General features: G+C 37.8%; 1 protein-coding gene across 1 annotated transcript in view; it reads right to left on the bottom strand.

Moving 5' to 3' along the window:
* Window positions 1–3,748: 3,748 nt before the first annotated feature.
* Window positions 3,749–11,529, bottom strand: part of LOC126416480 (solute carrier organic anion transporter family member 74D) — a 151,110-nt gene continuing 143,329 nt past the window's right edge. Inside the window, exons 12-13 of the mRNA XM_050084220.1 lie at window positions 8,582–8,683; window positions 3,749–4,482 (exon numbers count right to left, since the gene is read on the bottom strand). Of these exons, the coding sequence (XP_049940177.1) occupies window positions 4,367–4,482; window positions 8,582–8,683 (218 nt within the window). The 3' untranslated portion in view covers window positions 3,749–4,366. The remainder of the gene's footprint in view (window positions 4,483–8,581; window positions 8,684–11,529) is intronic.

The raw sequence follows: 11,529 nt of genomic DNA, 5'->3' as shown, positions 1-11,529 counted from the left end.
ACCTTGTGCTCGGTCGGCCACTACGGGGTCTATCGTCTAAACAACCCATGGCTTCGAACTTCGAAATCATTCTCGCCACAGCTGCATTTGTGAAAGGACCTTTACCCTTTCGAATCCCCTTCCTATGGCGATAGGATCGTAACGCTGAACTAGCACATTCCCCATTCTGATAATACAGCTTCACTAAAAGCACCTTTTCAGGTAACGTCAACATGCTGTGACTGCTGGTGCATCTGATTCTCTTTCTCATCACAGCTCCTTTTATACACGACTGTCATGCGCAGTAACTGATGTTTTGCTGTCCAGTGCCATCTGTTGGACATTTTATGAACCTTTTTTTTTTTTTTTTTTTTTTTTTTTTTGGTTCTAATAAAACCCCATGTCATTCCAAGCATGTGTGTCAATTTTTACCTCTCTATCTACATTATTCTGTGGTTTATTAAGTTTTTAGATTTATACTGACTTTTTGATCACCTGGTATATGACTAACCAGGTGTGTTACTGATTCCCTATCGCATCAAGATGAAACTTTATGCAGAATGAAACGAAGAACCATGATTCAAGAGTGTGACAATTATAGAAAGCTTTTAGTACACTGAGGTGACAAAAGCCACGAGACACCTCCTAATATCATGTCGGACTTCCTTTTGCCAGGCATAGTGCAGCAACTTAACATGGGAGGGGTTCAACAAGTCTCCTGTAAAAATATTGAGGCATATTACCTTCTATAGCTGTACATAATTGCGAAAGTGTTGCTGGTGCAGGATCCTGTGCATAAACTGACCTCATGATTATATCCCATAAATGTTTGATGCATGGACAAATCATTCACTCAAATTGTCCAGAAATTTCTTCAAATGAACTGCAAACAATCATGGCTCGGCAACACGTATTGTCACCCCATAAAAATTCCATCATTGTTTGGGAACATGAAGCCCATGAATGGGTAGCCGAACATAATCTTTTCCAGACAGTGTTTGGTTCAGTTGGACCAGAGGACCTAGTCCATTCCATGTAAATCTAGCCCACACTGTTATGGAATCACCATTAGCTTGTACAGTGCCCTGCTGACAATTTGGGTCCATAGCTTTGTGGGGTCTGCACCACACACGAACCCTACCATCAGCTGTTACCAACTGAAACTGGGACTCATCTGAGCAGGCCACCGTTTTCAAGACGTCTAGCATACAACCGATATGGTCACAAGCCCAGGAGAGTTGCTGCAAGTGATGTTGTGCTATTAGCAAAGACACTTCCTTTGGTTGTCTGCTACCATAGCCCAATAATGCCAGATTTTGCCACATGCCCTTATGGATAAATTCGTCGTAAGTCCCACATTGATTTTTGTGGTTATTTCACATAGTGTTGCTTGTCTGTTAGCATTGACAACCCAATACAAATAGCGCTGCTCTTGGTCGTTAAGCAAAGGCTGTTGGCCACTGTTTTGTCCATGGTGAGAGGTAATGCCTGAAATTTGGTATTCTTGGTACATTCTTGACATTGTGGATCTCAAAATATTGAATTCCCTGACGATTTTCGAAATGAAATGTCCTGTGCATCTAGTTTCAACTAACTTTCCACATTCAAAGTCTGTTTATTCCTGTTGTGTGGTTATAATCACGTTGAAAACCCTTTCACATGAATCACCAGAGTACAGATGACAGCTCCACCAGTCTATTTATTTATGGAGTAAAAATCTGTAGTGAGAACACCATTATCAGCATGCCGAGTTTGCAATCTGTAATGTTTTGAGATAGTCCCTCTTCAGTCTATTTTGCAGTGACAGCTATGTACATATGAAATGCTATCATGATGACAGCAAGTCTGCATTGTAGTGATGCTTAGTAGACATATGTTGAGGGTGATGCGTGGAAGTACCATCGGTTACAGCATGCGATCTAGACCACTAAATACTGAAGATAGTCTGAACAGCACCTGTTGTAACTCTGAGGTTTTACAACTTGTGACACTTTTGCCTTTTCAGACAACTTAACATAACAAATTTCAGCAGAGCAGCACCCAGTCCCACATGGTGAGGAATGTGCAAGCCTTAATTGAAGCAGGTGCTACCATTAGAGTAAGAGTTTCACTCTGCAATGGGGTGTGCACTGATCTGAAACTGTCCTGACTGAATAAAACTGTGTGCCAGACTGAGACTCGAACTTGGGACCTTTGCCGTTCATGGTCAGGTACTCTGCCATCTGAGCTATCGAACCACGTCTCATGACCAGTCCTCATGGCTTTACTTCCACCGGTACCTCATCTCCTACCTTCCGAAATAAATCTCCTGTTTACCAAAGGCGAAGGTCCTGAGTTTGAATCATGGTCTGGCACACAGTGTTAATCTGTCAGGAGCATTATTTCCATTGTTTACATTTTGCTTAACATGTCTCTCATCAAATGTGTCTCAGGCAAGGTTGTTACTATTTCACGATGAGCCTTCAGCAACACCTGTTGATGCTTTGAGGATTTGCATACAAATAATGTGAAGGAAGTTTCTCTCAGAATGTACCCAGGTCCTCTTTAATTTCATGCCACGGTGTTTAGTGTCTCTGCAACATACCAGATTCCCAAAAGACAAAGATCACATACAGATCTGTAATCTTAATCGTATGAGTACTGTCATCTACCTAATTTGTGTTGTAATATTTATTTCAGTCATATGTGTATGTCTTGGTTTAGCACTTCCCACAGTATTGTTAGTTTGTGTCAATGGTTTACCACAAATTGTTGCAGCTGAATAAAAAATTTTCAGTTTGCAGGAAACACAAGTGTAGCTCAGAGATATGTGAAATGTAAATTAAATAAAGTAGTGAATAGAGTTGTAGATGGCATTAATGTATGCCTCATGGAGAACAGATTGACAGATTCACTTCATTGGAAGAAAGTGCGGTGCATGTAGTTTTACACAAAGACCTATGTTGAAAGTGATATTTTATGATTACAAAATGATTCACACAAGCAGAGGTTGGAACATTCAAAATTCGTAGGAAATATCACATACATTATTTTCACAAAGATGCAGAGCACTGCTCTTGTCTCTGTAATAATAAGCTCCCTTACGTAATGACACTGAAACATGAAAGCTTATTTGCATAGCTTAGATGACCGTATGAGGTCATGTTTTGTGGTAACACAGTGAAGTCACAAAGGCTATTTGTAGTCTAGAAAAGGGTGGTCAGAATTAGTTGCAGTGTCAGTTGAAATTTATGTTGTCTGTCATTATCGTTTCACTGATATCTAGCTCGACCGCCTTTGTAAATACAGTCTATCATCAGATTTGTGTTTAATTAATCACTCATTCAAAAAGAACTTTAATATTCACTCAGTGAAACTAGATAAAAAACAAAAATCATTTAGATAATATTTGAATAACAACTGTACTAAAACTGGTTGCATCTACAATATGAAAACCATACCATGTAAACTGTCACAGGGAGAATAAAAAATCAATGAGTCAATCAATTGTTTTCCAGCATAATTGAAAAATGGGAGTATCACCATCAGATTTTGAAATTCCTTTTACTCTGTTAAAGAGTTGAAGAAGTGTTGATTATTTCATTGTAATGTATTGCTCATACCTGTATACATCACATGTCTGCTTGTGTGTACTTGCACTTTTTTAAACACAGTCTCATGTAACTCTGTGATTGTTGTGACCGTTGTTGACTAAAGCATTTATGGCTGCTTTATTAAGTCTGAATTGTATATTGAATCAGCCTGTGATACCTAATTGTTAACAAGAATATTTTCATTTTGAGATATTTATTTAAGTTTTCTCATACACATGGCAGAGCTCGAAGAATCACATCTTCTGTAACTGAAGATGAGACAGTTTCATAATATTGTGAAGTAAACAATGTAAAAGGCACATCTGGAACACAGTTACAATACTGGAACTGTCCAGAGTGCTGTCAGTACTTGGCATTTTATCTGATAGGAAAACTCTGCTAGTTTTATGCTTTCCTTATTACTGATTTTTTGTACTGATACAGTTCATAATGTTACTATAGGCATTTGCATGTTGTCATCATTTACACAACACAAAAACAATTTTTATGTAAACAAAGATATTTTACAAGGAAATAAATATGCTAAGTACTTATAAACAACATTTTACAATACTGTACAAGAAAGTTGTTTGAGAAGTCCACAAACTGATCCTATTCCATAGTCACTCTCCTTATGATAATACTGACTTGTCTTGATAAGACAATAAATATATGAAATAAGCTTATTTCACACTGCCACCTCAAAGCTCTTTGTACTGTTGTGTGAAAATCACATTCTTACTGTATCATTTAGTTCAAGAAAATGTCCTCTTTGTGCTGGGCATATCACTTTATCACTGTCACTCACTGACTGGTTAACTTTTAAGCTGTTGCTTCTTTGTCTCCTGTATTTCTTCAGGATCATAGAACTCCATATTACGACCAAGGTAACACACCACAGCATCCAGAATGACACCCATAATGGTTATTACTGAAAAGAAAGAAATTTTTACATATATTATGCATTCATTACTTGAGGATAAATTACAATAAATTTTTAACATTAAATCTCTTTAACGAAAATACAGCAAAAGGTATTGATGTAGAAAGCACATTAGTGTTTGTAGCTTATGTTGTATGACAGATGTTATTGCAACTAGAATATCTAAAGAGGCCTGAAATCAGAAGTGAAATTCACTTCTTAAAAAATATTCTGTTGTGTAAAGCAATAATTGTTTTCATTGAAACCTGTAATGAAATTGTCTTGGCCAAAATGCACAATTACTTCACGCTGCTGTTAGTTACAGAAACCACCAACTGTTGCAGAACATAGGAAACATTCCAGAAACTGTGATGCTTTGTGATACAAGTATACTGATAAAGACCCAAATGCATCCATACTAGTCACAATCAGGAGAATAGTGGAACAGTTCGAAATTGCTTGACAGTGAACAACATACAGAAACTCACATTTTGCAATTCCAAACAACTAAAAATGACTTACAGGTACCAGAAGCAGAGATCAATGGGTACGCACTAAAGTGAAGTGGTATCCAGATGGATAACAAACTGAGAAGGCACTGTTACTTACATTGTTAATAAAATCTCTGATTTTAGTCTTGACTGTATTGTAATTTAAAAAAATGTATCTTGCAAGGTTATTCACTCAAGCCTGTTAAATCTGAATGCTTAGTAGTTGGGTCTCAATAGTTCCAAAATATTCCATAAACATTTTTTCCAACCAAGTAGCAAGCTATTTCCACTTGAAAGATCTTTTTTATTGTTGAAGAGGATTTGTGAGCAAATAACTCATTACTTGTTATTCAGTCAGTGACTTTTTAATTTAGAAATATATGAGCTGCATAAATTATGTTAATAAAATAGAGGAAAAATGTAAGAAAGCAGGTTCTGCATTTCACATTCTGATGATATAGGCTGGAAGTAATTGATAAGGAAAAGTATGAGAAAACAGAGCACGTAATGTATGCTTGGAATTCCTAGGATGTCACTGAAGATTTATCCATTCCATTGTTTGTTGTCCTCCGAGGCTGTGGATTGTATAATTTTAAGAAATACAGCAACAAGCTACTTTTTTAATATATTTTTGTTTATGCCACTGCACATTTTAGGCTTTCACCCATCTTCAGTTGGTGTAATAAGTATTTCAATCTTCAGTTAGAATGTTATTAAAACACCAACAGTAATTTGGATGTTGCAGGTGGCTTTCTCCTCTGCTTGTTGTTGTTCTGATTTTCTTAATTATAATCATGGCACAAACACTTTTCTATATGTATGTTTCACAAAAAAGTGCAGTATTTGCCATGCTGCCCACTGAAGAAATGCTGATGTTACGTTTTTGAAATACTGTGTTCTCTCAAACTCTGAACAATTCTCTAAAAAAATATCACTCCAAATATTTCATTTTTTTCAGTTTATTATGTTTTATCACTACTTTTCACTAACTGTGCTATTCTTGGAATTTCATGCACTGTTGGCACTTGGCATCTGAGAAATAGTTACACACTCCTTGAAGCAGTGCACCTTGATAAACAGATTGTCTGTAGTGTTTTGCATATACATTAAGCTGTCAGGTACTTATAGCATTTTTGAAACAGTGTAAGGTTTTCATTACGTGTGTTGCTAAGGGAGTAATATGTCCTTACCTTCTTTCTGATCTGAGGAACAGCTTGGCCATAGAGTTGTATAAGGGGTGAAATCATGTATTGGATTCCAAATTAAACTTAGCAATTTAACATATTGACTGGCTCTAGAATATTTCTCAAGTGTGTGCGACCCGTACCAGATAGGACTAACAGGGGGTATTGAACATATGCAGAGAAGGGCAGCACATGTGGTAGTAGCTTTGTTTAATCCATGGGAGAGTGTCACCGGGATGCTAAAGGAACTTGAGTGGAAGACTCTTGAAGATAGATGTAAACTATCCTGAGAAAGCCTGTCAACAAAATTTCAAGAACCAGCTTCGAATGATTACTCCAGGAATCTACTATGACCCTCTACAAATTGCTCACTTACGGATCATGATGATAAGAGGTATTCAAACAATCATTCTTCCCACGCTCCATATGTGAATGGACCAGAAAGAACCCTGATAACTAGTACAGTGGGATGTACCCTCTTCCATGCATGCCACAGTGGTTTGCAGGGTATAGACGTAGATATAAAACTTTCCAGGGGCCAAAGTCACATTGTTAGAGAAATGTAGAAAACATTAACTGAACAGTAAACCACTGTATTATTAATGTTTTATTTAACAGTATAAGGTGTAGATTCATAAAATAGAACTGTATGAGGCTTTTTAAAGGGTACTCATGAACAGATTCAAAGACAAGAGACAGAAAGCTAGGACAGACTTCGTTTCAGTTTCAATCCCTAGTGCCTCATTCCATTGACCTTATCACTTATGGTAGTGTTAAGAAAAATACCATACAAAAGGATCATTTTATATGCTTCAAAAGGTCCTGCAGCTGTGAAGTATAATTGTGCTTTGAAGCTGTAGAATTATTTATGAAAACAGGAAAAATCTATATGATGATTGTACCTATCCTTTAGAGGGAAAAAAATATTAGTTATTAGACAGATGCAGTTATCTTTCACAAGAAGGATTGAGAAGACATCATTCCCATAAAGTGGAGTGTATTGGTAATTATCTATCAAAGATGTTGGCACATCCCCTTCAATTACAGGCAAGACCATTTATGGATGAAGTATTATGATATATCAGAGTTGCTGCAACTTTTGTTGACACTAATTCCATAGTTATATGTTGCTTGGCATATCTTTTAGTTGTACAAGCCTTATGAACATCTGTTTCATTCTGTCCTTCAGCTGCCTCTATCCCTTTCCCAGTCCCTTTCTCCTGCTTTTATTCTCCTCCCTGTCCCCTCCCCCCTCCCAAAAACTTGCTGTTTAGTTTTCCCTGCCTCTGACCCTGCCTCTTATTTTACTTCTGGTTCTTTTATATGCAGAAGTGCACTAAATTGTTTTCCTGAATATATCCACTTAATTTTGGCTCTTTGGCTCTTTGTTAGATTAATTTGAGGGAAAGTAACATAATCCATGACATTGCACCAAAGCAATTATATAAATATGAGAATGAAGTTTAATGATATGAATATAATAGAGGGAAACATTCCACGTGGGAAAAATATATCTAAAAACAAAGATGATGTGACTTACCAAACGAAAGTGTTGGCAGGTCGATAGACGCACAAACAAACACAAACATACACACAAAATTCAAGCTTTCGCAACAAACGGTTGCTTCATCAGGAAAGAGGGAAGGAGAGGGAAAGATGAAAGGACGTGGGTTTTAAGGGAGAGGGTAAGGAGTCATTCCAATCCCGGGAGCGGAAAGACATACCTTAGGGGGAAAAAAGGACAGGTATACACTCGCGCGCACACACACACATATCCATCCGCACGTACACGGACACAAGCAGACATTTGTAAAGACCAGCAACAAACTGTCCATTCGCATGAGTGGACACAGGCAGACAGTGTTTGTTGGTAATGAGGATCACCCCGTGGCTAAACATGTCTTGGTGCACGGCCAGCACATCTTGGCACAGTGTTACACCGTCGGGGTTATCTGGATACTTCCCACCAACACCAACCTGTCAGAACTCCGGAGATGGGAACTTGCCCTTCAGTATATCCTCTCTTCTCGTTATCCGCCAGGCCTCAATCTCCGCTAATTTCTAATTTCAATTTGCCGCTGCTCATACCTCACCTGTCTTTCAACAACATCTTTGCCTCTGTACTTCCGCCTCGACTGGCATTTCTGCCCAAACTCTTTGCCTTTACAAATGTCTGCTTGTGTCTGTGTATGTGCGGATGGATATGTGTGTGTGTGCGAGTGTATACCTGTCCTTTTTTCCCCCTAAGGTAAGTCTTTCCGCTCCCGGGAATGGAATGACTCCTTACCCTCTCCCTTAAAACCCACATCCTTTCGTCTTTCCCTCTTTCCTGATGAAGCAACCGTTTGTTGCAAAAACATGAATTTTGTGTGTATGTTTGTGTGTCTATCGACCAGCCAGCACTTTCATTTGAGAATGAAGTTTTGTACATACCTGCAGCAGTTCCATTTATGTAATGTCTGAACTTGTCTTGATCATAGAGCCAACAGTTTCCTCTTTTCCCACAGCTTATGTCCCATTCAAGGCAGGAAGAATCTGTAAAATTCAAATAGACTGGTATCAAGTGATTCTGTGATTATAAGATTATTCTATGATCATATATAGCTATTAGTGGAAATTCTCATTCATTAACATCTACGTTGTTGTGAACACTGTGCAACTGTATATACTCTGGATGTAGTTTAGCTTGTTTAAGGATGCATTATCTTAGGAATCAAAAGCAAACAGAAATGAGTGGAACAGCACAAATACAAGGTGAACATTAACAAAACTGTCAAACTGCAGGGGGCAGCTTCCTGACTGGAAATTGAGGAAAGAAGGTCCCATGAACATGTGTCTGGAAATTCTTTATTGCCATGGTAGAGCATGCTGACGAATGACAGTTCCTCTGACCATGTGCCGGGTATTCCTTGTGTGTTGTAGGCTGTGTGATTGATGCAGTGTACTATCAGCAGCAGAATGGTCTGATATTCATGCCAGAGACATGACAAGGTGGTGTTGTGACGGCCAAGCAGATGAAAGTGGTTGAGAGGGAGCACGGCTACACCAAATCGGGTTCCCTTGCAGTCACCAACTACTTCACACAACATTTCAAGCCCTTTATGGGCATTAATGTGACCATGGGTCCTTTCAGATAGACGAACATGCAGGAAAGCGGTGGACTGTGCGTACACTAGTTTTAGAGGACCATGTTCTACATGATATTGAGATGAATCCTCTTACACTCTCCAGGCAAGTGGCCCACCAACATGATGTAAGCCAAAGTATGATTATGTGTATCCTGCATGACTACTGCCACTTTGATGAACATCTGTTGTGATGTGGATGCAATGCAGCTCTGTACTTCTTTCCAATATGATTTGTTGTTGTTGCATGCATGCTGTCCACTTCTGGACACATTTTCATTGGAGCTTTCGTCCTCAATTTTCAATCAAGAATTTGTCCCTGCACTTTGTCTGTTTTATTAACGTTCACCCTGTATACCTTATAAAAAAAAATTGGATGGTAACAATGACAAAATGTTTTGTACTAGGAGTGACACAGTGCAAGAAAGTTGCAAAAATGAATACATTTACAGAAAATACCCAAAAGAGCCTATGCCAAAAAAAGCCTATTAATTAAGTGAAGATTATATGCTAATTACGTAATTAGGTTGATAGGCTCAGAAACAAAATTGAAATTATCACTGTGCTTTTGTTCTATGTCCTTTCTTGGACACACACACACACACACACACACACACACACACACACACACACACACACACACACTCAGCAGTGTGCTTCCATTGCTTTTCTTAATTAATGTTGAATGAAATGTGGCGTTACTGTGATACACAGTGTGTATCATGTAGATTTTCACTTTCAAATTTTTTGTTGTTGTCACCTGAATCCTTTTTTAAATTCTGCTGTAGACAGTATGAAGATAACTGATGTAATTACAAACATGAGTTTCATAAATACCCAAGGTGAGAGCTGCCTGATAAGCTTCAGTGTGAGGCAAAAAACAATGTTTTATTGGTTCTTAGAATCGTTGCTTCCTATGTTTTCAGTCAAATATGGTGTATGCATGAAAAATCTTGCAACTGAAGGATTGCATGAGGTTGTAGTAATAAAATGTGCTACCTTTATAATGAATGGAGTGATTATTTAATTGAGAAGAATTTTCCCAATTATCTGTATCAATACTCTGCAAGTCACCTTACTTTTGGTACCACTACCTTCCTACCCCCTACCTCTTCAATACTTGTTCCATTCACGAATGGTCCTTGTGAAGAATAATTGTTGGTAAGCCTCACTAATTTCTCTGATTTTCTCACTGTGGTCATTTTGTGAGATGTATCTGTTAGAGAGTAAAATGTTGCTTGTCTCTTCTTGGAATGCATGCTCTTAGAATTTCAACAGCAACCACTTTATGATACTCTACAACTCTTTTGTAGTGTCTACTGGTAGGTTCTGTTGATTATATCCGTAACACTCTCATGATGACTAAACGATCCTGTGTCCTGACATCCTGATTTAAGTTTTCTGTGTTTTCCCTAAATCACTTAAGGTAAATGCCAGGATTTGTCCTTTGAAAGGGCACTGCCTCTTTCCTTCTCCATTACACCATAATCCAAGCTTGTGCTTCAATCTTTAATGACTTTGTTGTCGACAAGTTGTTCAACACTATTCTCCTCCTCCTAAATCATCCTGTGATTAAATGTGCGACTCTCTATCTGTTCTATTAATTCAACAAGGTAAAGTGCACAGGCTGATGAGCAGTAAAATATCAGACAGTGCAGCTTCCAGATTACTTATTATTGGTATTCACAAGCTTTCAAGATATTTGAAATGTCTGAAGCTTCTTATGAAATTAAAACAGAGAACGTGTTTATATAGCCATTATTTGGGTGAGATAATAGCAGCTTAAGTGTCATGTTATATTTTTTGGTTATTCTTGCTGTAATTACAAGTGAGTGTATATGGTGAAACTCAGTACTGTAGTACAGATTGCCGCCTTTAAAAAAGAAAATGATAATCTGCATTTCTTGTCAGGTGTTCAGTTGGATATAGTCACCGACACTGCATGAATTTTTGGCAACAAGTATTTCCAACTAGAGAAAAGATTTCAAGAAGCAGTACTTTGTACTTCATTGCCCAAGCTATCTGACTTGTTGGAATAGCAAATTACGTATCACAAGATCTATTTTTGTTCTGTACGGTATCTGCTAGACACTGAGCTTTTATCATTGCCTTTACTTTCAGCTGTGTGTTTTATTTGATACAGTTGTCCTCTGCCATATATATTATATATGCAAAATATTTAATATCATAGATGAAAGTCTCCTGGAACAAATTTGCCTGCGTCCATTTTTTCTATTTTTTGCATGGAGCTTCAAT

This window comes from Schistocerca serialis, chromosome 1 (genome assembly GCF_023864345.2).
Source record: "Schistocerca serialis cubense isolate TAMUIC-IGC-003099 chromosome 1, iqSchSeri2.2, whole genome shotgun sequence".
Lineage (NCBI taxonomy): Eukaryota > Metazoa > Arthropoda > Insecta > Orthoptera > Acrididae > Schistocerca > Schistocerca serialis.
The sequence above is the reverse complement of the archived record's forward strand: the minus strand, read 5'-3'. Positions and strand labels throughout refer to the sequence as shown.